The following is a 27,647-nucleotide window of genomic DNA, read 5'->3' as shown; positions in this document are numbered from 1 at the left end:
AATTGTACCATGTCTTGGAAACAGTACAACATGTTTAATGCAAGTTGAGCAGAATTATTTTAAGTTTGCACATGCTTGACTCAGCCTTCCATCCTTCCAAGGTGGATAAAATGAGGACCCAGATTGTTGGGGCAATATGCTGATTCTGTAAACCACTTAGAGAGGGCTGTAAATCACTGTGAAGCAGTATATAAGTCTAAGTACTGTTGTTATTGCTTTATGTGCTATTTCAGATTTAAGAAAACTTATTGAGTTATGAGGGAATCCAACATAGATATACATACGTATGAATACAATCTCAATTATGTTGTTATTCAAGTGCCATTGGTTTTAAAATAATGAACAGTTATTGCAGAAGCTTGCCACAACAGCTTCATGTCCATGATAACTGTAACATGCAAACAAGATTTAAACACAGGAATTCCACAAATGTTAATTTGCAGAATTCATCCAGGAAATGTAAGTGTGATATCTTCAGGAATGAAGTTTTATTTGGGTATGCTTTGCCACAATCACTGTATATTGTTAGCAGGAAAGCCTGCAAGAGAAGTTATGTACAGGTAGTTCTCAACTTGCACCACAATTGAGCCCAAAATTTCCATTGTTAAACAAGACAGTTGTTAAGTGAGTTTTGCCCCATTTTACAACTTTTCTTGCTACTGTTAAGTGAACCACTGCAGTTGTTAATAACACTGTTAAGTGAATCAGACTTCTTCATCTGTCAGAAGGTCGCAAAAGGTAATCACATGACCCCCGGCACTGCAACTGTCATAAATACATGCATCTTCCCAAGCGTTTGAATTTTGATCACCATGGGGATGCTGCAACGATCATAAATGTGAAAAATGGTCATAATTCCATTTTTTTTCAATGCCGTTGTAATTTTCAGTGATCACTAAACAAATGGTTGTATATCAAGGACTATCTGTATGACATTGCAGCAAACCCTATTATATGCAGAGGAATGAACATATCTGCCGTTTTATTTTTAGGTGATGGTGTGTGTGTGTGTGTGTGTGTGTGTGTGTGTGTGTGTGTGTGTGTGCAAGTTTTGGAAGAATATCAAAGAATGGAAAAAAAGAATAATCTCCCAATGATGGAAAATTATTTGTATACCCCATTTTGCCAGTCCCGTTACTTTGCTGAAGAGCCATTTTAACTAGACTGATTTTGCATGTGTAATACAGATCACTTTTGCAAGCTTCTTTGCTACTGCAATTACTTTTTCTAACAAGCTAAACCAGAGAGTAAATAGATTTGCTTATAATTTACATTTTTATTATTTCAGTTACGTGCCATGCAAATTTTTGAAATTTCAAAGATGATGTTTTTTTTAATCTACTTCACTACCTCTGAGCATATTTTGTCTCTAAATCGATTTTCTTCAAAAGCAGACAGGAATTTCTTTAGAAAGTTAAAATATGATTTCTTCCCCATATTAAATCTAGAAAAGAATAAAAATGTGTTAAACTCTACTCTTACCATTGATAAACACTAACCATCTCTACTGAGTATGATTCTTGGTGATGTACAAAGAAATAGGCAAGGTATAGTAAAAAAAATATTTAAATGATTGCTTCGATGGTATTTTATTGTGTGAGCTACATTGTGGAAATATTGCATTAAAGTAACTTATAGTTTTTGAAAATCAATCAGTTGTTTAAGCCAGATTAATATTTCTTAACCTCAGCAATTTTAAGATCTCCCTTCCTGCATGTTGCTGAAGGATTCTGGGAGTTGAAGTCCACAGATTTTAAAAGCTACTGAGGGTATTAATTCTAATCTTAAAATAGATCAGGAAGGTCTCTGGTGCCATCTTGTGGTTTCAGAATAGGTTTTAAACAGAAAAAAACACGACACAAGTTTTATATCAACAAATCCAGGTATTTATTCAAGTATTGTTTAACTTTTTAGAACATGAGCCTTTTTATGCCACATGATGTTATATATTAAGACTATTTTAACTTATTAAATAATCTCCTGCAGAGTTTGAATTAGAAACTATATTTTCTACATGAATTTGCTTTTAACAGCCCTCTCATTTAGAAAAATTAATTCTACAGGTTTTACTGAAAGGGAAGATTTAATGCTTATTTGCAACTGTAGAATTACATTAGTTGTGTAAAAGGGATTCTGCTGAATGCAATGTTATATTGGGATCCTGTAAGAAAAAATATATGAAAATTATTTTGCACAGTTTTAAACAGTGATGGACAAGTAAATGCATTATGATTTGTAATGTGGTTAAAAAGCTATGAATGGTGAGTTGTCGAGGTCTGATCACAGGATGATGCAGATTGAAAATGGCAATCACTCTAAGGCTCAAAAAGAATCCAGATGTCCCAGATATACACACCTTTATACAGGGGTGAAATGCTCCCAGTTCGGACCGGATCCTTCGATCCAGTAGCGATGGCAGTGGGTGGTTTGGAGAACCCGTAGCAAAAATCCCTCCCCCCCGCCATGCCCCACTAAGCCACATGATCATCAGAGGATTTTTTTTAACTTTTAAAAGCATTTTTTTGGCTGAAGAAAAAATGTTTTTAAAAGTAAAAAAAAAGCCTTTGATGATCGTGCAGCTCAGCTGGTGCTAGCCAAAAAACAGGGGGGGGGGAGTCCGTTATTCCTCCCAGCAGGCTTCCCTGAAGCCTGCTGGAAGGAAAAACAGATCCCCTCCCCCCGTTTTTTGGTTTGCCAAGCAAGCCTGCTGGGAGGAAAAATGGAAAAAAAACCTTTTTTTTTGTTTGCCTAGCAAGCCTGATGGGAGGAAAAACAGGGTGTGGGGGGGTTCATTTTTAAGAGAGAGAGAGAGAAAGAAAGGAAGGAGGCAGGGAAGGAAAGAAGGAAGGAAGGAGAGGAAGGAAAGAGTACAAACCTGGCACTAGATGCAGCTTCAGAGGATAATCCAGGGCTGAAAGGGACCTGGAGGTCATCTAACCAATCCTGCTCCAGCAGGACATTGCTAGTTAGTTTCTGTCTTTTGATTCCCCAGTCACATAGACACACCCACCCAGTCACATGACCCCCCCAAACCACGCCCACTAAGCCATGCCCACAGAACCGGTAGCAAAAAAATTTAGATTTCACCCCTGCCTGGGAGACTTAAATTTACAAAAACTAGAGTTAATTATCCTTTCCCACAGTAAAATAACTAGTATTTACCATTTGAACTCAGAAGATTAGTTTTTATTTTATTTATAAGTCTACAAACATACTACTTAAAAAAAACCTACAACTCATTAATTGCAGAAAAAGTGCACTTAAACTACTTTTAATTCTCTGTATGCTTAGGTTGCTTAAATATCATTTGACATCAGAGTAAATTAAACTATCTGAATAAAGACTTACAGTCCTAGCTTTCATTTTACCAAACTTGATTCTGGAGTATATCTGTTGTTGCATAGTGCAGTTTAAGGCTAAGAGACGTTATTGTTACTGGCATGGTTGGAATCATAAATAACATTCTATTTTATCTAAATAAACTATTGTATTCATTACTTTTTTTTTTTTTTGAAGGAAAAAAAACCATACATTGCTTCTAAGTTCCTTTAGGCCAACAAGATTCATCTTGTTTAGTAAGCTCTTTGGAGAAATTATTCCTCCAATACATAATAAAACTATTCTTTTGTAGCGGATTTGTAATGCTTCAATGTGCGAGCAGATGGATCAGTAGCTCTGATCCACCTTGGCATCCAATAGTGCGGGAGCCAAATGGAATAGCCTGGGTAGTGCTTCTCAAAGATCTGACGGTAAAAGTATCCTTCTTTTGTTTTGGGAGGATTGAATGGAAATTTCTCTTCAGCTTTCTCCAACAAAAGATCATCAACCTATGGGCAGATATAAAAGAGTAACGTATGAGAACCTCATCAGAAATTATTCCTTATTTTAAAAGTTACAAACAAAAACTGATGTTTCTCTGTTCCATTTTATTTTTTAAAAAAACACACTGCAGAATTCTTGGACTAAACAATGTAGAAACAGTGTATAGAATTCATAAGGACAAAGATGATCACAATGGATGTTGACGTGTGTCATGATGCATTACCATTGTGCAGTTTTTGATTTTCCCTGTAGATACCTCTACCTAAGAGCCATTTGAGAAACTCATTTGAATCTTCTTAGAATGTGAAGGTTGAAGAAATGATGGTGCAACTATCAGTGGACCAATTTTTCTCAGTTATTATTATCATTGCTATTATTATAATATTAGGCCACCTATATTACAAGTTCTCTAGCAGAAAAATCAGAATTGTTTTAAAATAAATACACCAAAATACACATACCTAAAAATACAACACTAAATACATCTCAGTAAAAATGGAAACAGAAATGAAAATGTGTAGAAGAATGTCGATCTGGTCTTGGGAACGGGGAAGAAATGACTGAATTTAAGGGAAGACTTTCAGAAAAGAATACTCAGGTGTAAGACAGAGTAAAGAATAATTTTAACAGGCTTTAAACATTCTGTTATACTATCCTGTAAAGAACAACCCTGGAATTTCTGCCATGCCTGTCTTAACCCTGTCTAATTTAAAGGGCTAACAAAAGATCCATTTTAAAAAATCCTTAAATTACTCCTGTCCTCAGGTAGCTCTAGTTGACATATCTGGAGATGATTGTCCTCTTTCATTTTATCTTCAGAATCATAAAGTTCAGGAGATGGATCAAAAGATAATGACTGCCTACAGTGAAATCAGTCTCATAGTCAAATAGATATTTGAATCTGAGCATCCTTAATCCAAGTATTACATATATATATATTTTAAAAAAGAATACTTTTGGAAGGTTGGTTATGTGTGCACACATATGTATGTAGGCATGTTACATGAGTAAGTGAATTTGATATATTTTGGGAATTTACAGAAACAACTCAATTTTTGTTGTCAATACTAACATTCATTTTTAAAATCAAGATTTAATTTAAATTCTTGTTTATGTTTCAATTCTGTATTTAGAAAAACACAATTCTAAATGAAAATACAGGTAATGTTGATGCAACTCAAGTTTTGAGATCCAGATCCTGAGCCACTGTATCTTACATCCTTCAGTCCAAAAGCAAAATAATCAGAGTATTTAAATAGAAGTGTGATGATCAATTTTGGCCAGCAATAGCAATAAGACTTATATACCACTTTACAGCCCTCTCTAAACAGTTTACAGAATCAACATATTGCCACCACTGATTTCAGTCTTCATTTTACCCACCTGGGAAGGATGTGTCAACCTTGGTGAGATTCAAACTGCCAAATTGCAGGCAGCCAGCAGCCAGCAGAAGTAGCCTGCAGTACTGCACTCTAATCACTGTGCCACTGCAGCTCGTAAATCAAGCTAGCCAAATCCTTTCCCCCAAACAAAGAAATTAAAAACCATCCTTATCCACTCTGGGAGGTTGCATATGCAAAGCTCACTGGCTTCATGTGTTTCACATTTTTGCTCTAAGTTTTTCATGATCTATTTTCAATATAGTCACACTAGCTCTATTAAATAGCCTTTTAGTCAGACTGGCTTTAAAAATTCAACCTGTTACCTGAAGCTCAATATAGTCTTGTAGCATAGAGAACCAAGATTTTTTGATAGAAGCTAAGCCATCACTGAAAGCTTCCTTGGGTCTCCAAAGTATTTCTTTAGGCAATAAGTTAGACTCTTCAAAGGCTTCCCTTAAGAGGTGCTTTTCAATCCCATTCTGTGCAGAGATAACATAATCAAGAAGACATAAAAATACATTCTTAAGGAATAAATACGTCAGAAATTCTACAAAATATTTCAGAAACAAATCAGCACAACAATCCCATATTCAGTATATTTTTAAGAATAATCTACCCCATCACTTCAAAATCTTTGGCATGGTTTTTTGTCAAAGAATTTAGGTTTGAATGCTAAATCTGTCATTTCAATTGAGATCCATTTAAAGAAATTGCATCTATAGCAAAACAACTAATGATCACATCGTAAGGCTGAAAATCACAAGCATATACAAAGCATCAGAGAATAATCAGTAAAACTTAAATGTAGACCATAGTGTCATTAGGTAATACTATAAGTTCCTCATTTGTCTAGTAGTAAGGGCTAGCTTACCTTTGGAATTCTGAGTTCTGCTGGCAAAGAAAGGTAGTAAGCAGTAAACTGGTGATCCAAAAATGGAACTCTTAGTTCAAGACTGAAAACAGAAACAAATATTATTGGTATACAAAAAAAGCATATAGATTTGAAAAAGGCACTTTGTGCAACTTATACACTAACAGAAAGTAACCCGTGATTAAATCATGATTTATTTAAAACCACCCACTGTCTATTTTACGTCGCAACATTAAGTTATAATTAGGGAATAAGCCATGCTTCACCAAAAATAACATAAAAACATTCCAGGATTCTTTGATTTAACAATGCCAACTATTGGCATTGGCAATGCCCTCTAAAAGACCAGTAGGGTGGAGGCCACTTGGGTCTCCGGGGGAACCTTGCTAGAGAGCAAGGACTTTTCCTCAAGAATGAAGTTCCCTGGAGACCCAGATGACCTCCACCCTACTGGTCTTTCAGAGGGCATTGAAGACCTGGCAAAAGTGACTGAAGAACCTTTCTGAATAATGCAATGTGCTTTTGTTATCCAGTTTTTGCCAAATTTTGTTTTTATTCTCTTATTACTTTTGTGGTTTTTATTTGAGAGCTGCCCAATGACTCTGTGTGTGTATGTGTTCCAGCATAACTCTGCTGTATGTGTTCCAGCATAACTCTGCAATGCCTTGAGCAATTTCAAGCAAACTTGGTACACAGATGATTTACTCCGTGAAAAAAAATACTGTGGGGGTAAGACACCCCTAACACCCCTCAGGGTGTGTGTTCTGTTAAAATACAGCCTGTTGTCCCTTAAATGGCTTCTACTGTACTGTTTTAAAATGGCTTCTTACTCTACAGCACAGTGGAGTTGCCATGGTAACGGCTTCACAGTACTCCACAAGGGGGCTCCCTCTGGTAAGGTGGAAAATCCAAGATTAGAAATTACATTTCATCCGGACATTTTCAACAAGGTTTCTATTATTCTTGAGGACAAATGTATGACCATGATCAATAAAACGTTATGCAACTCGGCTTGCCTACACCACTACGAGACCAACACAATGTAGTTCACACAGATTACATACAAGAAAAGAACTACAACGTCGAACAATGCATATATCGTGGACAAGAAGCCATTTCTAAATCAAGATCAGAAAAAAGCATACCAAATGATCATGGATCAGCTAGCAAAACAAAGTAGTATCATTTTACTTGAGACTTCTAGGGGCACAGGGAAAACATTTTTAACTAATTTAATTCTCACCAAAATCAGGGCTCAGGGTGAAGCTGCTCTTCCTGTCTAATACAGGATTGGGATAAATAAATACCTGGACAACACCAGGTTGTCAGCTAGTAATAAATAAAATATAGGAGAAAAGGCCATTGTTCAAGTATAACCTTGATTATATAAATTGTCTATTAGCTTTTCTCAAATCAGTACCCTTTCAATATACTACACCTCCTTTCATCTTCAGCCAGCATGGCTACACAGGCAGAGATACATCTAATTTCCAATCAGAAGGCTTTTCAGTTTTCCTCCTCAAAACAGTAACTTGTTTTTTGCATAATACTTCCAAATAGTTCAACCTTGAGAATTATTTATTCGGCATTGAGGAATAATTTCAATTGAACGTATATAACTCTTTTTGATAATTAACTTCACTAATGCTAACAATTTTTTTCCTTGTCTCATTGTTAGAAATTACTTGTAACTTAATTTATTCTAGTGGTCATCTGTTCTTTCAAATATATAAACATGGTGTTGTGCTGAATTCTCAGTGGGAGCATTCTATAGCTAAGGGCAACACGCCCCAACTGGAAATGCACTTATGCAGTGTTTTGTTTCTCACTTAATTTTTTTTTTTTTGGACTATGCAAGTCTCAGAACCCCGATCAAAAAAATACAATGGTATCTTACTACTCATCATTAATTGATTCCGGAAGATGTGATGAGTACCAAAAATTATGCGTACCAAACAAATTTTTCCCATACGGAATATTGTAGTAAGTCACAATGCAGCCGACACCAACAAGCTCTATCTTGTGTGTTAAATACCAAACAAACTGTTAGATCCAAGCCTATCCGAATAATGACAGAGGCGAGGCTGCCACAACTAGTCTTTATTGGCATTTAACTTAATAGGAACACGAAACCCAACTGTTCAATTCGAGTCCACAACATACTGAGGGAGCGCTTGCGTTGACAGCTACCCCAGACGGAGCTGTCAAGAGGGGAACCAATGACAGCTCTTCTCGGTTCCCGCTTCTTCTTGTTGCCTGCGCCTTATCCAATCAGCGCCCAGCTAACCAGCTTTGCTGGGGCAGACTGGACGTAGCCGCGAGGACTTAACACCCCTCAACCCCCGGACCGCGCATGCGTAATCGGCCAAATACGCCGGCCGGCGTCGACTCCGCCCCGAGCGCCTCAGTCCTGGAGGCGGCGCGGTCGAGGGAGGAGCTGGAGGCTGGCTGTGAAGGATTGTCGGCGATGGCGTAGGCGTGGGAGGAGCTGGACCTTCGGAGATTGGACCCCATGGATAATCAGGTACGTCATCCGCCGAGAATGCTCCGGGCTGGCACGGTGGTGACCGATTGGTCGGAAATTTCTGCTGTTTGAGTGGCCTTATTGTCGGCTGGGCCTGATTGCCTGGCGGCTCTAATTGTGTAGTGACCTCGGCCTGAGTGGGCGACTGGGGTTGTTGGCGGCTCTCGTCGTCTACTCTTCGTCTCAATTGATTGATGTGTCTTCGCCACACTCGTCCGTCTGGGAGCTGGACCCTATAAGAGCAGGGTCCAGTTATTTGAATGATGTGTCCCGGCAACCATTTTGCGTCTCCCCCAAAATTTTGTGCGAATATAGGATCCCCATTATCGAATGCTCGGACCCTAACATTGGGTTCTTGGAGCTTATCTTGCATGTAAGTGGGGTGCAAACGGTCAAGGACAGTCCTCAATCGCCGACCCATTAGCAACTCCGCTGGGCTCACCTTGGTCACCTTGCACGGGGTGGTATGTTGGGCCATTAAATATTTGTTTATGTTTTGTTGCCAGTTGGAGGTGCCCAGGCGGCCTAAGGCCTCCTTGGCTGACCTTACGGCTCGTTCTGCCCTGCCATTCGCCGCAGGGTGGAACGGGGCCGTGGGGGCATGCCGAACCCCGTGGATTGCTAAGAATTGTAAGAATGACGCCGAGGAGAATTGTGGCCCATTATCGGTGACTAGCACATCGGGGAGTCCGAATGTTGCAAACAGTCTGTCTAGGATCCGAACTATAGAGTCTGTGGTGGTGGATTGCATTAGGAATAATTCTACCCACTTAGAATATGCGTCCACCACCACTAGAAACGTTTTTCCGTGGAAGGGGCCAGCGAGATCCAAATGGATCCGAGCCCACGGTCCCCGGGGAGTTTCCCACTCCCGGACTGGCGCAGCCGGGGCTGCAGCCCTGGAGCCCTAGCATTGCGGGCAACGTCCAACCCACGCTTCTATGTCTTGGTCTAGCTTCGGCCACCAGACATAGCTGCGACCTAGGGCTTTCATTCTTCCTATACCTGGGTGGGCCATGTGTAGGCATTCTAGCACCTGAGATCGTAGGGCCGGAGGTACCACCACTCGACCCCCCCAGAGTAGGCATCCCTTATGCACTGACAATTCCCCTAGCCTGCGGGTATACGGCAGAAATTCCGGCCCCACCGTTCCTTGCGGCCAGCCCCTGCGGGCCCAGTCGAGGATCTGTACCAAAATGGGGTCTTTAGCGGACTCTCGAGAGACGTCGTGAGCTGAGATAGGGGAGTTCGACTCCTCTATTAGAAGCACAGGCAGGGACGGGGACGGGTCGATGACCCCCGTAGGAAGGGGGCAGCGGCTGAGGGCATCTGCGTGTCCTATAGCACTTCCCGGCTTGTATTTTACTTGGTAAGAATAAGCCGCTAGGAATTCTGTCCATCGTGCCATGCGCGGTGACAATATCTGCGGGGTAGGGCGGTCACTGGCTAGCAATCCTAACAATGGCTTATGGTCAGTGATCAGAGAAAAGAAACGGCCATATAGATAGTCGTGGAATCTCTTGATTCCAGCGACAATGGCAAGGGCCTCTTTATCCAGCTGACTATAGTTCCGTTCAGCTGGAGAGAGGGTGCGCGAATAAAACGCTATGGGGGCCTCCGACCCGTTTGGAAACTGGTGGCTGAGGACAGCCCCAACCCCATACGGCGACGCGTCGCAAGTGAGTGTTAGGGGGAGCCTTTCATTGTACTGCACCAGGACTGCGGAAGAAGTCAGGAGCCGTTTGACAGCATCAAAAGAGGCTGCTGCGGCTCTAGACCAATTCCAGGTGGCGCCAGCATCTAGGAGGCGATGGAGTGCTCGGCCACCGTCGCCTTATGGGGGAGGAATATAGCATAAAAATTTAGCAGGCCCAAGAAGGCTTGGAGCTCGGCCTTAGACTTGGGTGTGGGGGCCCTTCGGATCGCTTCAACTTTCGAGGGAGTCGGACGGATGCCGTGGGCATCCACAAGGAACCCCAAGAATTCAACTTGGGGTACTCCGATATGACATTTGTCCTTCCTCAATTTCAACCCTGCCTGGCGGAACCGGCCTAAGACAGCCTTTACCTTGGTGATTAGTTCTGGGAGGTCTTTACCTGACACCAGAACGCCATCAAAGTAAGGAATAACTCTGGGGAGGCCATGGAGCAACCGCTTCATAAGTCCCTGGAATATTCCCGGTGCTACACTGACTCCAAACTGGAGTCGTGTACACTTAAAAGCTCCCCGGTGGGTGACGATGGTCTGTGCGAGAGCTGTTTCTTCATCCACCGGGAGTTGTTGATAGGCCTGTGCCAAATCCAACTTGGCAAAAACCCGGCCCTGGCCCAGGGAGTGGAGCAGGTGCTGCACCACCGGAACAGGGTACGGATTGGCCTGGAGGGCTTTATTTATCGTCCCCTTGTAATCCGCACAGATCCGTACGGATCCGTCTGGCTTCAGGGGAGTTACGATGGGGGTTTCCCATTTAGCGTGATCAATGGGAACAAGAATGCCCTGGGCGATTAGTTTGTCCAATTGTTCATCTACCCTCGGTCGGAGTGCTAAGGGGACCCTTCTTGGCTTTAATCGAATGGGCTGCACCTGGGGATCAAGTTGAAATGACACTGGGGTTCCCTTATATTTACCCAGGGAGTCTCCGAACACGTCAGCGAATTCGCTGGCCAATGCTGACGGCATGTCAAGGGACGTGGCATGGACACCTGCCATGTTTAAGCCAAGGGCAGCGAACCAATCTAGCCCAAGGAGGGTTGGCAGGTCGCTCCTAACCACGATCAGCGGTAATCTGCCCTCGAAGTTTTGATATGCCACCCGGAACCTGCCCATGCCCAGGGTTGGGATCGCTTTTCCTTGGTAATCTCGTAATGTCACTGAGCATGGCTTGAGAGACCCCTTTTCCAATTTTGGCACTAGTTGCTTCAGGGTAGACCAGGCAATAAGGGAGTGCGACGAGCCGGTATCCACTTCCATATTGCACTGCGCCCCTTCGAGCTGTACCGTCAGGTGTATTTTGTGGGTTGGTACTGTAGAGGTGGCGAAGCTCACGACATCCTCGGTTGAATCGGAGGCGGTAAAATAGGCACGTTGACGTGGCACCGATCTTCGAGTTTGGTTCTGCGACTTGGCTCGCTCTGGGGCATCATCGCTGGACGGCAGGGTTGCTCTGCACACCCGTGCCAGGTGGCCCGTTTCCCGCAGCGGCGACAAACAGCTGTTTTGAATTTACAGTCGCCTCTTGCGTGGTCCCCGCCGCATCCCATACAGGGATTCGGCAGGCGCTTGTCGGGGAAACTCTCTCGCCGCCTCTGGCGGAGCTTCAGGCGGCACACGTCTGCGTCTTCGTCCGACGAGCCCCCCTGCGTAGCATCTTCATGGTGGACACCCAGGGGGCGATCGCTAGCTAGGTATCCCCTCTGGTGTCGCTGGAGCTCAGCGGCCGAGTCATCGGCCATTTCTGCAGCTCTTGCCTCAGACAACGCCGCGGGAAGATCTAAATCGTTTCGTGCCAGGAGGCGCCGTTGGAGCCTTACGTCTCGAGCATACAGACTAACTGGTCTAACAACATGTCATCCAGAAAATCTCTAAACTCACATTGAAGGGCAGCCAATCTCAAGGATGCCATATAAGCGTTAATTGTTTGTCCTTCCTTCTGTACGCAATGCCGGAAAGCATGTCGGCGGGCAATTCGGGAGGGGGCGGGAGCGTAGTGATTCTTTAGTTTTTCTACCAGTGCTTCCCAAGTTAAATCAAAAACTAGTTGTGGGGCAGCGAGAGCTCGAGCGGTACTGAACACTTCGCTGCCACATGAGCTTAGGAAGTAGCCCCTTTTCCTCGCGCCGGACAAATCCGCGAGATTATTGGCGTGCAGGAAACACTCGAACCTTTCAATGTATTCGTCCCACTTCTCGGACGAAGGGACGAACGGTGTGAAGATTGGTAATGCACTGGCCATAATTCTTGCGAGTCGGCGTCTCTCCTGTCGTGTGGTACTTTGCTCCGCCAAGCGCTTCCCTCTCTGTCCGTAGCTCGGATCTCTTAACGTCGGTATGATCCCACCTTCGTCGCCAGTGTTAGATCCGAGCCTATCCGAATAATGACAGAGGCGAGGCTGCCACAACTAGTCTTTATTGGCATTTAACTTAACAGGAACACGAAACCCAACTGTTCAATTCGAGTCCACAACATACTGAGGGAGCACTTGCGTTGACAGCTACCCCAGACGGAGCTGTCAAGAGGGGAACCAATGACAGCTCTTCTCGGTTCCCGCTTCTTCTTGTTGCCTGCGCCTTATCCAATCAGCGCCCAGCTAACCAGCTTTGCTGGGGCAGACTGGATGTAGCCGCAAGGACTTAACACAAACAATGAGTACCAGGACAAAATTTTCATGTAAAAATGTGTTGAGTACTGAATTATAAGCGACACAAGACTGGTATAAATGATTGAGGTTTCATAAATATTGACAAGATTTAAATATGTACAATGCCAGATGTCTTGAACAAATTAAGAGGGGGAAAAAAGAACATTTCTTGAAGGGACCTATTAGTCATTAAATCCTGAGGAAGTGATCCCACCTGGGAAAATCAATTGAAACATCTGGCAGTGGATACAAGAATCAACTTTAGATCTTCCCCTGAATAAAACAAAGGAAATGGCGATCTAAGGGCGTAACTTTCTGCAACAGAAAGAGCATTAGCAAAACAGTGACCTGGAGACTCTAAACCCATAATGGCCAAGCTATGGCACCTGTGCCAGATGTGGCACACAGAGCCCTCTCTGTGGGCACGCGCACCATCGCTAGCTGCTCTTCCAGTTTCCGTCACACACGTGTGCCGGACAGCTGCTTACTTCCTGTTTCCACCCTGCACATGCGCACCGGCCAGTTGATGACCAGCTGTCCAGCACGCATGCGCAATGGAACCCGGAAGCACAGCTGGCTGCCATGTGAGATCTATAGAGAGAGAGACTTGAAAGGAATTAAAGGATCCACAGCTGAGCATTACCCATGGGCAGCAGTTGTCCTATCAGCACGGAGAACGTCAAACAGGTAGAGCTCTCTGAGAAGTCTCTCACTTTCCTCAGCAGCTTCTTCAGCTGTCGGTGCCTATAAGAGAGCATGGAAATTATTTTCATGCAAAGGAAGTTTAGCTACTGCTATGCATAGCTATGTGCAGTTCATAAACAACACTGAAAGTATTTCTTTTGATTCAGGAGCAATTGAGTTGCCATTCCACAAACTTTCAATGCTGAAGTAATGCTTGGACCCAGAAAACATATGGACTTTTGCATTAACAGCAAGTACTTCTACTTACAAACAACTAAATAAGCACTTTTGCGTGTTAACTTTCCCTACACCTTCAAAAATCCAGAAAGGCAGGTGGTAGATATTCTAGAACAGTAATTGTATACAGAGTATCTCACTCTATACAAGCAGAAGTGCATTAACCTAGAAATACATCCAATATGGACATATATCTTGTTTAAAATGCCCCCTTTTCTCCTAGCATTTGAAGTTTACAGAAACTCGGAGCACTATTACACTTGTAAAAACTGCCTCAAGAATGTTTCACAGAGGATCATTAAAACTCAGCACTCTGACATTTCAACATATATTAATTTATATTCATTAAAATAATGATGACAATAATAATTTTAAAATCAATAACATAAGGTATATAGAGTAAATAAGTACTCCACTGATACGCTTATTTCTGCCATGCGTGACCTTCTACCACTGCAAAAGTTTCCCTCAGATGACCATGCCAGATTTGATGGAAAGAACCATCAACACCCTCTCTTCTCGATCTCAAATCATACAGCTATGTCTAGTGACAGGGGACATCAAGGAAAATGTGGACCTTCCCAACAGCCTGGGATCAGTGGTGGGATTCAGCCGGTTCGGACCAGTTCGGGCAAACCGGTAGTTAAATTGCTGGCCCACCCAGACGGTCATTAGGGCAGAGAACTGGTTGTTAAATTGTTTGAATCCCACCACTACCTGGGATCCCTCCCTCCCCTACAACTGATAGCACATGACTTCTAATCCACTGCTGCTGGATTTGGGAGGGGCCAAATCCAATGTATACCCACTTCTGCAACTGTAATTAAATCTTAAAACAGATAATGGCAGCTTTCATGTCCTTTTCAGGTCTTAACTTTGGGTGGGAAAGAATAGTTTGTTGCTCAGTTCTTCTTGCATGCAAATGAAGCTCAGCTATGTTTATAAATATTAGCATCTATAAAAAATACTTTAAAAGCATTCTCTTATTATGGTGCTTGGCATAGGCAAGAAATATTACATTACCTTATGAAAATAGATATATCCTTGGGTCAACTCATCTGATCCTTCTCCTGAGAAAATGACCACACTATCTGTTTTCTTTCGGATGTATTTGGAGACCAGATACATGGCTAGAACAAGAAAAAATTTCCCCTCAAAATTGTTTATTAATTGCACACAAGACCTATATGCAGTTGTATTTTTCACAGAAACTTGCATGACATATTTCCTTCCATAGCCATTTAATGAAGATTATATAGAAATCTATTCTTTAAATTTAGCAGAAGTTTAGATACCTTGATTCAACAATCATTGCAATATAATGCACCATTTGAGTTAAGGATTTTGAGGATACAAACAGACAAACAGATAAACACAATGAGAGTTTTGGTAGTGTATAGATTATTACGTAAGAAATGCATTATGTAATTACTCATTTTACCAATCTTAGAAGGACAGAAGATTGAGTCAATCTTGAGTCGGTCAGGACTGAAGGACTGTGGGCAGACTTACCCTGCAATATGCATTCTAACCATTGCGTCACCACGGCTCTTAAACTTACCTCATGTAGCAACATCCACACGTCCAGCATTATCAGATAGCTGGAAGTCTGGCACTTTTTCCACAGACTTAAATTTGGATTCCATTCAATGTAAGCAATACCGAGCTGTATTAACTTAGGTAAGAACGTAAACAAGGAAACGGAATCTAAAATTTCATCACGTAGATAACAATAATATGAAGGGCCATATTAGGCTGCCTTAAACACTAGTCCATAATATTCAGTATTGTTTCCTCAGAATGTAAGAAGCTGTTTAGGGTTTCAAATATGAATCTTTTTCACCATAACTGGAAATGCTTGGCATATAACTTGAAACTGTCTGTATGCCAAAATAGGGTCTACCAAGTAAACTGTAAATTTTCACAAGAGCATCTGTCCAATTTGATATGGAAAGTTTTATGACCATAAAGGGAGGATAACCTAATAATTTTCATAAATAGTACTTCTTTTCTATTAGAACCATTAGTTGGTTATTCATAAAAAATATTTTTCCACCTTCTTTTAATCTCATGCTCCCCTCCCCACTTTATCAGTAAATATAATGCAAGGCAGAAGAATACATGGAAGCTGCCCTGTACAAGAAAGTATTGAAGGATTAAAACTCTACTTAATTTATGCCTGAATTTATCCTGCTTCAAAGCAGGACTGAGTAGGAAGGTAGACCAACTTCCATAATTTGCAAACCTTACCCACTGACGCTCGTACTGTTGTGATGTCATATGTTTCCAAGGAAAGTATTACTTCTTCTAGTGACTGAATCCCTTCTTGAGAACTAAACATAACCTCATGATGCTCACTTCCAATGTGAGCTGCTACCTATTAAAAACAACCATTTATATTAAATTTGTTAAATTGAATTTTCATCCAGTATGCAGTCAATAGAAGTTGAATTCTACAAAATATATTTTACAAATTAGTATGTTTTATTTTCCTCAATCCATTATGCTGCTGCTCTAATGTGGGTTACACAGAAGACTAAGGTGAATCTTATTCAGCATCCTATTTCTCCCACTGGCCAATCAGCACTTTGTGAAAGTCACAATAAGGCATGAATGTGCTAATGTTCCATCCTTGTTGCTAACCAATAGAATATTGCTCCGAAGAGAGATCACAGAGAATTAGTTTAACAATAATAATATGCAAGGCTATCAATTGATCTTATGCCAGCAAATGCTATAAAAATAATTATACAGCGCAGGACAAAGTATTCTCTTTGCTTGCTTGGAATTTAGCAGTCAATTTTACTGAATTGCAACAAACCTGCTTTGATCTGTGAAATTTTGATCAAATCTATCTATTCTATCTTACCAGCCTAGAACCTTGCTTAAATGCAAACATGAAAGCTAAATTTCTAGAAAGTACTTCTTTGCCTCCTAATTTTCTCCATTTGGTGTAAGAAAAAGTGTTTATATGAAAAAAACTGCTAAACCAACAATACCACTGTACCTTTCTTGCAGCCAGTAAGTCAGGACTATCTTCCATCCCAATAGAAAATGTTTGCAAGGGATAGGAAAATTTTTGCTCTTTCGTAAGTTTGATAAGTATGGCAGCCACCAAACTAGAATCCAAGCCACCTAGTAAAACATGAATTGTTGTTGATATTATGGTTATCTTTTTTTCTCATCATTTAGAAGTTTTAAGCAACGCAGATATTCTTCCTTTCTATCTGGAATCCTTTTTCAAAGGAATCAACTTTCCAGTAAGTTGTAGAGTGTTCTGAAACTGTTTGGAAAATTATCTGGCACATAATAACTATTGCTATATCAGCCTTTATTTTATTCCTGGAATAAATTTTTGCAGTTTAAGAATTGGAAGACAACAGCTATAGAATTAGATAGAGCTTTCTGTCTAGTTCCATTAGTTACAGCATATCAAAAGTTATTTTGCACTGAATTAAGCCTTCATGGCTTCATATAGATGTAATAAACTTATAAGGAATCATCTTGTATCCTTTATCTAAAAAAGCACTGACTGGAGTTTTATCAGTTGATATTGACAGAAAATAAGCTATCTTTATTGCTATGGAAAATGTGTATCTATTATTATGCAGTTGGCTCTGTAAAATATTTAAAAGCAGTACCTATTAAACTTTTCCCAAATATAGAGTTGTTGCTAATAGAATGAAAATACAGTTAGTCCTTGACTTACAACAGTTCACTCAGTGACCATTCAAAGTTACAACAGCACTGAAAAAAGTAATTAATGACTATTTTTCACACTTATGACCATTACAGCATCCCCATGGTCACATGATTGACATTCGGATGCTTGACAACGGACTCAGTTATGACGGTTACAATGTCTTGAGATCATGTGATCCCTTTTTGCAACCTTCTGACAAGCAAAGCCAGTGGGGAAACCAGATTCACTTAACAAATGTGGCAAGAAAAGTTGTAAAATGGGGCAAAACTCACTTAACAAATTTCTCACTTAGCAACATAAATTCTGGGCTCAACTGTAGTTGTAAGTTGAGGACTATCTATACTGCAAATACAGTGCAGTTGCATAAGCTACATTAAGGAAATTTGTGCTATCGTCAGATTTGACTTAGTATTGACACATCCATGTATTTTCCTTGGCAACGTTTTTAGAAGTGATGTGCCACTGCTTTCTTCCTATGGCTGAGATATTTGGGCCGAAGTCATTCAGCTGGTTTTATGTCTGAGGTGGGACTAGAATTCATAAATCTCTCAGTTTCTAATCTTTACCTTTAACCACTACACAAAGCTGCCTCTCTATATGTTATATTAAAGGATCTGTTATGGTTGTAGTTGTTATTTTACCTGATAAGAGACAACCAATTCTTCGGTGAGACATCAAACGTTTTCTAACAGCATTTTCAAACAAAAGTCGAATGTTGCTTTTCACAGTTTCAACATCAACACCTAGCAGGAAAATAAGTGTCCAATTAAAATAGATGAAAAGGGAGGACAAAGTACTAATCCATTTTCTATTAACTGCTTACAAAACTTCAAAATATCACCTCCTTGGAATAAAGTTAGCAATAACCAATAAAGTTGGTTCTTGGCCCAAATTCTAATACTCACCAATCAATATTAGGTCAGATGCCTGGCAAGAAAGATCTGCCTTGTCCCCAGTAATACAGGGGTTGAGGGGTGCAGTAGAAAGTGACTGAAATACCCTCTCTTGAAGGGGATGAATCCATCCCTACTGACTGTGGCTTCTTTCACCACAACCCACAGTATGTCTTCCAAACATGACAAAAATTTCTGCTGCTCCAAGAGCATGAAATATTCTGACAGGAAGACCCATATATGCAATAAAGGAGAATATTTGTAGCTAAGGGTTGAAATGTGGGGTGCTCTCTGAGCTTAGTTGTTTTTCTACAGATGTTTCATTAAGTTTAACTTTATTGTCATTGTATGTATATACAGTTTATCCATACAAGTCCAACATACATAACAATCGCCAAATACACCCCCACCCACCACAAATTCCCCGTCTCTAAACCACCCAAACATCCACACAACAGACCAAGTAATGCTGTCCAACAGCTCACTGATGACGGCCCTTTAGTTCACTGTTGAGTGCAATTATAGCTCTGGGATAAAACTATTCAGAAAACGTGTGGTCTGAGTTTTAATTATTCTGTATCTTCTGCCAGAAGGCAACAGTACGATTACCTCTTCAGGCTAATGAAATGTCTGCAACAAAACAACCAAGCCAGGGAAAGCACCAAAGACCCCTCAGACAAATATTCACTGGAATGGAATACAACCTGCCTGACACGTGAACCTGCCTGAAAACTGAACAACGCTGTTACCTGAAGGCAAATTCTGTATTGTACTGTAGGCAGCATGCAAAGGTTCCTCTTTAGGGCTGTGAAATTTGATCACTTCCACTGATGCAACTTTTCCACTTAGCTTTAAGTCCAAGACTTCATAATGTCCAGGAAGAAAAGGCTCCACTTTGAGAGCACTGGACATATTGTGCTTCAAGTTGATCAGACCTACCAATGCAGGATAGGACATAGATTGAGCAGTTGTTATTTTACACTTGGCCAAAAGAAAATGCCTGTTATTATATAACTTTTGAAAGTGTAGATTTCAGAATACCAACTTTAACAGTGAACTGTGAGCAATGAACAGGAGAACACTTATTTGTGTTATAAGCCTAGTTCAAATCACGATAGCTGCACTGTGCATATGCCAAAAAATATAACAGACCGTGACCCTTTCCATATCCTCTAACTATGGGAAATTCAAAAAGTCTGATTATTATAGGCCAGAGGAGAGTTGTGTGTATATTCCAGTCCTCCTATTTATCTAGTAAAAATTGTAACCATGGAAGGTTGGACAGAAGATTCACAGAAATTTCCAATCTTCATAAGAACTTGGTTCTCTTGCATATTTAAGAAAGGGGAGCAAAAACATCAAAGAAAAATGATATCACTGTTTTTAGAATTGCATTAACCTCAATTAATGCAGAGTCTGGTGGATTTTTTTTTATCATGACTATTGATCTATTATTTGAGATAGGAATTAACCAACCAGTTTGTTGCATGGGCCTGACATTATAGGCCGAGAGAGAATGACTAGCCCAAAATCACCCAGCCAGCTTTCATAGCTAAGGCAGGACTAGAACTCACAATCTCCTAGTTTCTAGACAGGTGTTTTAACCACTAGACACAATTGGTTCTGAATTAACTTTAAATAATCATTTCCTTAAAACTTGAAGCATCTCTACTGTAGGCTTACATAAAAGCCTTAAAAAGTAAGATCTAATTAAATTAAACATATGCATACATTCTTGTTATTCTTATTTTCATACACATCTACGACCTTTCTTTCTACTAATTTTTTTGAAAGTTTGCAAGCCATATGGAAATTATAGCTCAACAAGGACTTCTATTTCTAACATGTCTTTCAAGTATCCCAAAACTGAAACTAAAACAAAACTCATAATAAACAATAATCTATTGTATACAATAATATTTTACTCCAAAACCAAGGTCTTGTTCTTCTTTCATGGGTTTAACTTTCTGTGGAAAAAGGTGTCAGACCTCACCTTTAGGAAGTTTCTGGTTCATTCTTAAAAAAGATATTTTGTGAAATGAGACATGATAATTTCAATATTAAGCCAGGTAACAATTTAGCTCTATTTGAGAGTTCAGATTCAAGACTGTTATTAAAGGATAATTCAGAAAGATATAAAATTTGAGTTACCTTTTGCTTCAGAGCAAACACCCAGGAAACCATCATCAGTTAGGACTCTAAACAATGGTCTAACTCCATATGTATCTCTTCCCAGAAACACCTTTCTATTTGCACTGTCAAGCAAAATGAATGCAAATACACCATCGAGCATGGAGGCAGTTTCCTCTATTCCTCCTTTGTCATAAAGATGAAGAATTACCTCTCCATCTACTAAGGTCTGGTACTCAAATCCAAACTGTTTCTGTAGCTACAAGAAAAGAAACATAAAGAGGTACATAATTAGAATACAGAGAAACAGACACAAAAAGCTTTTTTTTAACAGCCTACCACCAAACTACCAAAAATAAGATCCTGTCTTACATTTTTTTGAACTCCAAAATAAGCACGTGGCCTTATTTTGGGGGAGGTCTTATTATTTTGGGACACATGGAGCAAGATGGGGGTCCTCCTGCCATCTTACCTGATTTCCAGCTCTGCGTTTAAATATTTTTGGGGAGGGCTTATTTTGGGGGGGGGGAGGCTTATTTTAGTGCATGCGCTCAAAAGCCTGATTGGACTTATTATCAGGAGATCTCTTATTTTCGGGGAAACGGGGTGTTAATAAGACTCAAAAATTTTTTACAAAAATGCATTTTCATGTTAGTAACATCAGATCTTTTTCCTATGTATTCCTTTTTTCATAGATTATCTATCATAGATTATATATTAGCTTGGAGAGTTCCCCTCTATGGATAGGGCACGGAAGAGCGTCAGAAAGGCTGAAACTTTTAGCCAATCTATTATTTCCCTTAACCTGCAATAGAAGGCTCTAAATATATAGATTTATAAAGTAGTACAAAAAATGCTGTAGGAGGAGAGTATATCGCAGAAGTAACCCTATGACTGAAGCCCTGATTTTTTTTCCCCCTCATACATGACAGATGACCCTGCTGGGGATCATAAGAGGCCAATTAAATTATGAATGAGATATTTTACATTGGAATGCCCAACCAAGAAAATTTTAGTTGTTGTGTGCATTGATCTTTGGGGGAAGGTGTTCTTTAAAACAGGGGTCTCCAACCTTGGCAACTTTAAGACTTGTGGATTTCAACTCCCAGAGTTCCTCAGCCAGGAAAGCTGGCTGAGGAATTCTGGGAGTTGAAGTCCACAAGTCTTAAAGTTGCTAAGGTTGGAGACCCCTGCTTTAAAAAGTTGTTCCAGACATTTCAGGCACTGAATATTAGATTTTATTTGTTTCAGGATCTGACATTCTCTAATTGAGGCTTCTATTTCTGTGCTCATATTTATTACAGTCTTTGTTCTTTTAATTGGAATGTTATATTGGGGAGAGAAATATAATAAATATTGTATTATTTAAGTGTAGTCTTAAAGAGGGAGGATGATAAATGATGACAAATTTATTTGTAACCTGACAAAATAGAAAAACATGTTTGCCCCTGCTAATCATTCAATATATTTTAGAGAACATCAATACGAGTATGAGATTCTATTGAATGCTTAATATTAAATTGCATACATTTTCTATGGCAAGTTTTAGTCTTTTATCAAACATTTGCTTCTTTTTTTTTTGACATGAATACCCAATTACCCAATCCATTGGCCCAATATTTTTGCAATTTCTCAAGATGCCAGATTCAAAGGAAAGGTATGGTGTTAACATTAGGATATGGACAATATACTACCCATTTTCAATATAAGGAATTTATATGCTGCTTTTCAGTTTTCCTAACCCAGCTTATAAGAACATCTTGAAAACCATTAGAATGTAGTTCTTTTCATATCTGTACCCGTCTGAAGTTGTAGATCTCTCCATTGTAACATAGCCACAAGTAGGGAAATTTTTTCACCCTTAAAGGCTGCATTCCGTATAATTGATCAACAATTGCTAGCCGATGGAAGCCAAAGCAACAGTTGGTAAAGCCATTGACATTTTCAAACCGGAAAGCATCTGGACCTCGGTGGGCGATTTTCATAGCAGAAAGACACTGGGCAGAGAGGCATCCATCACTTCCGAAAAGGGCCCATATACCACACATGGTGATGATGATGAATAAAGGCTACTGAGGAAAAAATGAACAAGGAAGATAGTTTTTTTAATGTTTTGAAATCCATGTCTTTACACCATTCCATGAAAATAAATGTGGCATGTAACTTGTCAATAAAAAACACATGACACACAAAATTTCAATATTTTATTTTAAATAGTTAAACTATATTTCAGGGGTTTACAAACTTGGGGCCTTTAAAACTTGTGGATTTCAACTCCCAGAATTCCCCAGACGGCATGACTGACAAAGGAATTATGGAAGTCCACAAGCCTAAAGTTGCCAAGATTAGAGATTCCTGAAATATTCTGTGGTATTTAAACTAGTTTGCATTAATTTCATATTAATTAGTAATACCAATTTTGACATTTTTATTCTGTTACTTTGATCTTCAGAAAAAAAATTGTGTTGTTTCATTTCTGTACATACCTAATTCCAAAAAGTTATACAGAGTATAGCATAAATATATTTTGATCTTTTTTCCCACTATTCCAGTAATTGTAATTAATTGTATTTAATTATAATTAAGCAATTTTCCTATTACAGTTGAAACTTTTCTACATGACCGTTTGGCAATGCTTTCAAACAAGTGCTATCTTGCTTGACATTGAGTCAAGCTATTTAACAAAATATTCTCATCCATTAACTCTTCAACATTTCAATTTTAATCTATTATGTCATGATGGTTGTTTATTTTAGAGACCAAGAAAAAAAGGAGAACTCCTTACCTTCTTCCTAATTATGAATAAAAAATAGAATCTGATGACAATGAAATAACATCTACCTTGAAGAGACCACAACTAAGAGTCATTAATAATAATGACTCTTACATCCTACATATGATGTTCAAGGAAGCATGCAAAGATAACTCTTCACTTTTTCCTCACAACAAGACATCTGTGACTGTGAGATAGCCTGGGTTAGAAGAAAGTAACTGGCCCAAAGCTTCTCAATCACTTCTTTGGTCATGGATTTGGTTTTCCCATTCCAGAACTTAGCCACTTATCACCTTGGCCTAAAATGTATCAGTTCTTCATATGTCTGGTGAAAATCTTCACATCAGTCAACATTAATCAATCTTCCTGCATGTTTTATTGTAAACAATTGATGCATATTTTCTACATAAAACGCTAAAACTGCTCCCACCCAAGACCCATGGAAATCGAAGGACAAAAGTGTTCTAATCTTATTATTGGTTTTAATCAAATAGTCTTTCTGGCTGAATTAAATTAAATGAATTAGTAAATGAATTGGTGAATTAGATTATGGCAATATCCAACTGACCAGGCCTGATCCAACTAAGCCTGGAAGCCAAGTATGGTCAGACCAAATTAATTCAGATTGAAAACCACCAGAAAGTGCCAGAACTGTATGTTCAATGCAAAAATTGGAAGATATCTTGGAACAAAGCACTGCCAAGCAACTTCCATACAGTTGGCAAGAAAACTGCATGGATGAATCTGTGAGGTCAGAGGGCAAAGCAGACTTATTTTTTTTTAATAAAGAACAGGTAGTCCTCAATTTACAACATTTAGTGACCTTTCAAAACTACATCACTGAAAAAGGACTTATGACTATTTTTCACACTTACGATTATTGCAGCATCCCTGTGGTCAGGTGATCAGAATTCAGATGCTTGGCAACTGATTCATATTTATGACGGTTGCAGTCTCCCAGGGACATGTGATCCCCTTTTGCAACCTTCTGATAAGCAAAATCAATGGGTAAACCAAACTCACTTAACAACCTTGTTACTAACTTAACAATTGCAATAATGACAACAGCTGGTCTACGATAGGTGTCCTCACATACTATATAACAGTATGATATACTGGTCTAACAGCTGAGGACAGGAAGGCACTACAGAGAGTGATCAATCTGGCACAAGAAACCATCAGTTGCCCTCTAACACCGCTAGATGACATCACCAAGTCTCGCCGTTTCAGCAGAGTAAGGAAGATACCTAGGAATGATTCATACCTTGGCCAGCATCTCTTTTCGCTTCTACTATTGGGCAGAAGATATCGAAGCATAGCCACCGGACAAACAGGTTTAAAAACAGCTTCTACCCACGGGCTGTCAGACTCCTAAACATAATCACTCCACACACATACGTATGACTAGTTTTTCCCCCCCAATTACTTGTATAGGGATTATTCTACTTATATAGGGATTATTTTCTATACTATTTATGTTGTTTTGTATGTTCTGTCCTGGATTGCACCAGGGAGACTAAACCAATATCGTTGTATATATTATGTACAGTGACAATAAAAGCTATACTATACTGTGGCAAGAAAGGTCATAAAATGGGGCAAAATTCATTTGTCCCACTTAGCAACAGAAATTTTGGGCTCAAAATTCAAAATGTGGTTGAAGTCTACCTGTATTCTGCTTTGAAGAAAAAAACTGGCTAAGGGCAAAAAAAAACAAGGGTATGAAAGACAGTATCTGGAAGATACTTTAATGTTAAAAGTGACAACATAGCTGTGGAGTTGTAGAGCGTTGGAAAGCACATCCAAACACAGCCACACTTCTAACTAACTACAAATTGCATGGATTTTGCTCACACCTGGGTTAATTAGGGCAACACCCTGTGCCACAAATTAGCCAGCAGCTAGTTTTAAGGTAGCCTGTTGTGCTAACCCCACCCCTAACGTAACAGTTTACATTCTCCTGCTTTTTCCTCTTACACAAGTGAGAACCAGCATTAGGCATAATTAATTAGAAAGTATTTTTTTTAATCTATTGAACCAGATATTGTTTGTTTGTCAACAAGTCTGACAACTAGAAATCCTGCAGTTTTCTAATGATTAGTTCTTTTGTTTGCATTCCGTACTTTTAAACAATTAATTACGGTCATTTCCGATTGGTCCGTGAATAAGAAAAAATGTCCCCCGACGGCCACCAGGAAGGCAACCCATTGCAGCGGGTTTCTTCCAGGCAGCGGGGAAACAGTTGGTACCTGACTAGCACGTGTTTTGAAGTTCTGAATGCACAAGGGAGAGTTCTGGGCATAAACGGAGTGGGTGGAAAACTAATAAGTCCCGGGTCCGTACAGCCCAGCCTTGAAAAGGGATCCCTTCGCTGGCTTACCCTTTCAACTTCAGCTCGGGTTTTGCACCGGGAAAAGACGCTTTCACAAGCGAAAAAAGATCAATCACTAGCAGGCTCGACAGGTGAACCGCCTGCTGTTTGGCCGAGCTCAAGAGAAAGGAAAGCAAAACGCGGAAGCCAATCACAACCCACTCGGCTACTTCTTCTGTAAGACTGAGCCGGATTTCATCAGCCAGCGGTCCGCCCACCGCCCGTGCCTGAGACTTCCTCATTCGGTTGCCCGCAATACATTGGTTGGACGCTTTCCTACGCCACCGGCTCCTGCTGGGACGGGTTCCCGTTTGGCTTTCCGGAAGCTATCTTCCAGCGGATGGGAGAAAAGCCACGACGTTTTGAAGTGCAATTCTGCTACGAAATTAGAACTACCGGGCGCAATTCAGCAGCGGTGTGCCTTTTTTTTTTTTTTGGACATGATCTGGTGCCGTTTAGGATGATGTCACTGGAAAGAAAAGCATCTGTCCTGGAGATACGTGTGAAAATTACTGTTCAGTAACTCCAATATATCATCTGAATGCGGGGGAGGAGGGGGCGGGAGCAAGAGGCCATTTGGCCCGGGCCTCAAGCCAAAAGAATCACTTGTTCTTTTTATCCATTTATCCAAACAAAGGGTGACTCTGTTTAGGGTGGTGTGCGTTGTTTTGTTTTCACGGGTAATTGTTTTTTCATTAAGACTAGACCTAGTCATGAAGAATGTAGGCTGGAGTTTTGTTCTCTGAAAGAGCTTGTGTATTTGACTAAGCTCTCAATTCCATAAATATTCAAGAGGAAACTCTTAGAGCCCCTTTGAATTTTTTTCAACCTTATTCTTGTTTTGCAACTGAATATAAGTAGCAGTAACTTCGAGGCATGTAGGCACTTTATACATGTGTATGCTCATACATACACACAAAGGTATCTGTATTGAATACATTCTTAATCTAAATGGAACCTTAATATATACATGGGTGTCCCAAGAATATCATTATATGCAGTGGTGGGATTCAAGTAATTTAACAACCGGTTCTCTGTCCTAATGATTCCTTCCAACAACCAGTTTGCCAAACTATTCAGAAAGTTAACAACCCGTTCTCCCAAAATGGTGCGAACTGGCTGAATCCCACCACTGATTATATGAGAATATTTGTACATTTTACTGAGTTCATTGGAGCAACATTCAAGAATATATTTATCCTTTTCTTCCTATATAAAAAATAAATTTACAGTAAATAATAAATGATGTAGATACAGTTCTACAGAGGAGTTATTGAGTCTGTCATCTGCACCTCTATAATTGTCTGCAACCCAACACACGTCAGACACAGACTTCAGAGGATAATTAGAAGTGCAGAAAAAACAATTGCTACTAACCTGCCTTCCACTGAGGACCTGTATACTGCGTGAGTCAAAAAAAGGGCTGTGAAAATATTTACATCCTAGACATAAACTGTTTCAACTCCTACTCTCAAAACGATGCTATAGAGCACTGCACACCAGAACAACTAGACACCAGAACAGTTTTTTCCCAAACGCCATCACTCTGCTAAACAAATAATTCCCTTAACACTGTCAAACTATTTACTAAGTCTGCACTACTATTATTCTTCTCACCTTTCCCATCAAAATCTCCTTCCACTTATGACTGTATGACTGTAACTTTGTTGCTTATATCCTTACGATTTATATTGATATTGGTTGTTTCCTGATTGCTTATTTGTAACCTATGACTATAATTAAGTGTTGTACCTTATGATTCTTGATGAACGTATCTTTTCTTTTATGTACACTGAGAGCATATGCACCAAGACAAATTCCTTGTGTGTCCAATCACAGTTGGCCAATAAAAAATTCTGTTTTATATAACTTTCCTTGCCTTAAGGCTTACAAGGGATTG

The 27,647-nt window shown here is 40.0% G+C and overlaps 1 protein-coding gene across 4 annotated transcripts; it reads right to left on the bottom strand.

The window, feature by feature from the left end:
• Positions 1–1,870: 1,870 nt before the first annotated feature.
• ASNS (asparagine synthetase (glutamine-hydrolyzing)) lies at positions 1,871–25,964 on the bottom strand. Of its 4 annotated transcripts, XM_058182955.1 has the most exons (13): positions 25,757–25,964; positions 24,252–24,364; positions 22,403–22,675; positions 20,625–20,862; positions 19,223–19,408; positions 18,222–18,323; positions 16,885–17,012; positions 16,128–16,254; positions 14,901–15,007; positions 13,600–13,700; positions 6,076–6,157; positions 5,528–5,683; positions 1,871–3,827 (listed from the first exon to the last, which is right to left on the bottom strand). In XM_058182955.1, the coding sequence occupies exons 3-13, from the start codon at positions 22,649–22,651 to the stop codon at positions 3,618–3,620; spliced, it is 1,686 nt and encodes a 561-aa protein (XP_058038938.1). In that variant the 5' UTR covers positions 22,652–22,675; positions 24,252–24,364; positions 25,757–25,964; the 3' UTR covers positions 1,871–3,617. The 4 variants fall into 4 exon arrangements, with proteins under 4 accessions (XP_058038938.1, XP_058038937.1, XP_058038936.1 ...); XM_058182954.1 differs by lacking the exon at positions 24,252–24,364 and having other exon boundaries at positions 22,403–22,672; XM_058182953.1 differs by lacking the exon at positions 24,252–24,364 and having other exon boundaries at positions 25,757–25,963.
• Between the last annotated feature and the right edge of the window lie 1,683 nt (positions 25,965–27,647).

This window comes from Ahaetulla prasina, chromosome 4 (assembly GCF_028640845.1).
Source record: "Ahaetulla prasina isolate Xishuangbanna chromosome 4, ASM2864084v1, whole genome shotgun sequence".
NCBI classification, from domain to species: Eukaryota; Metazoa; Chordata; class Lepidosauria; order Squamata; family Colubridae; genus Ahaetulla; species Ahaetulla prasina.
This window is presented reverse-complemented; position numbering and strand designations above follow the sequence as displayed.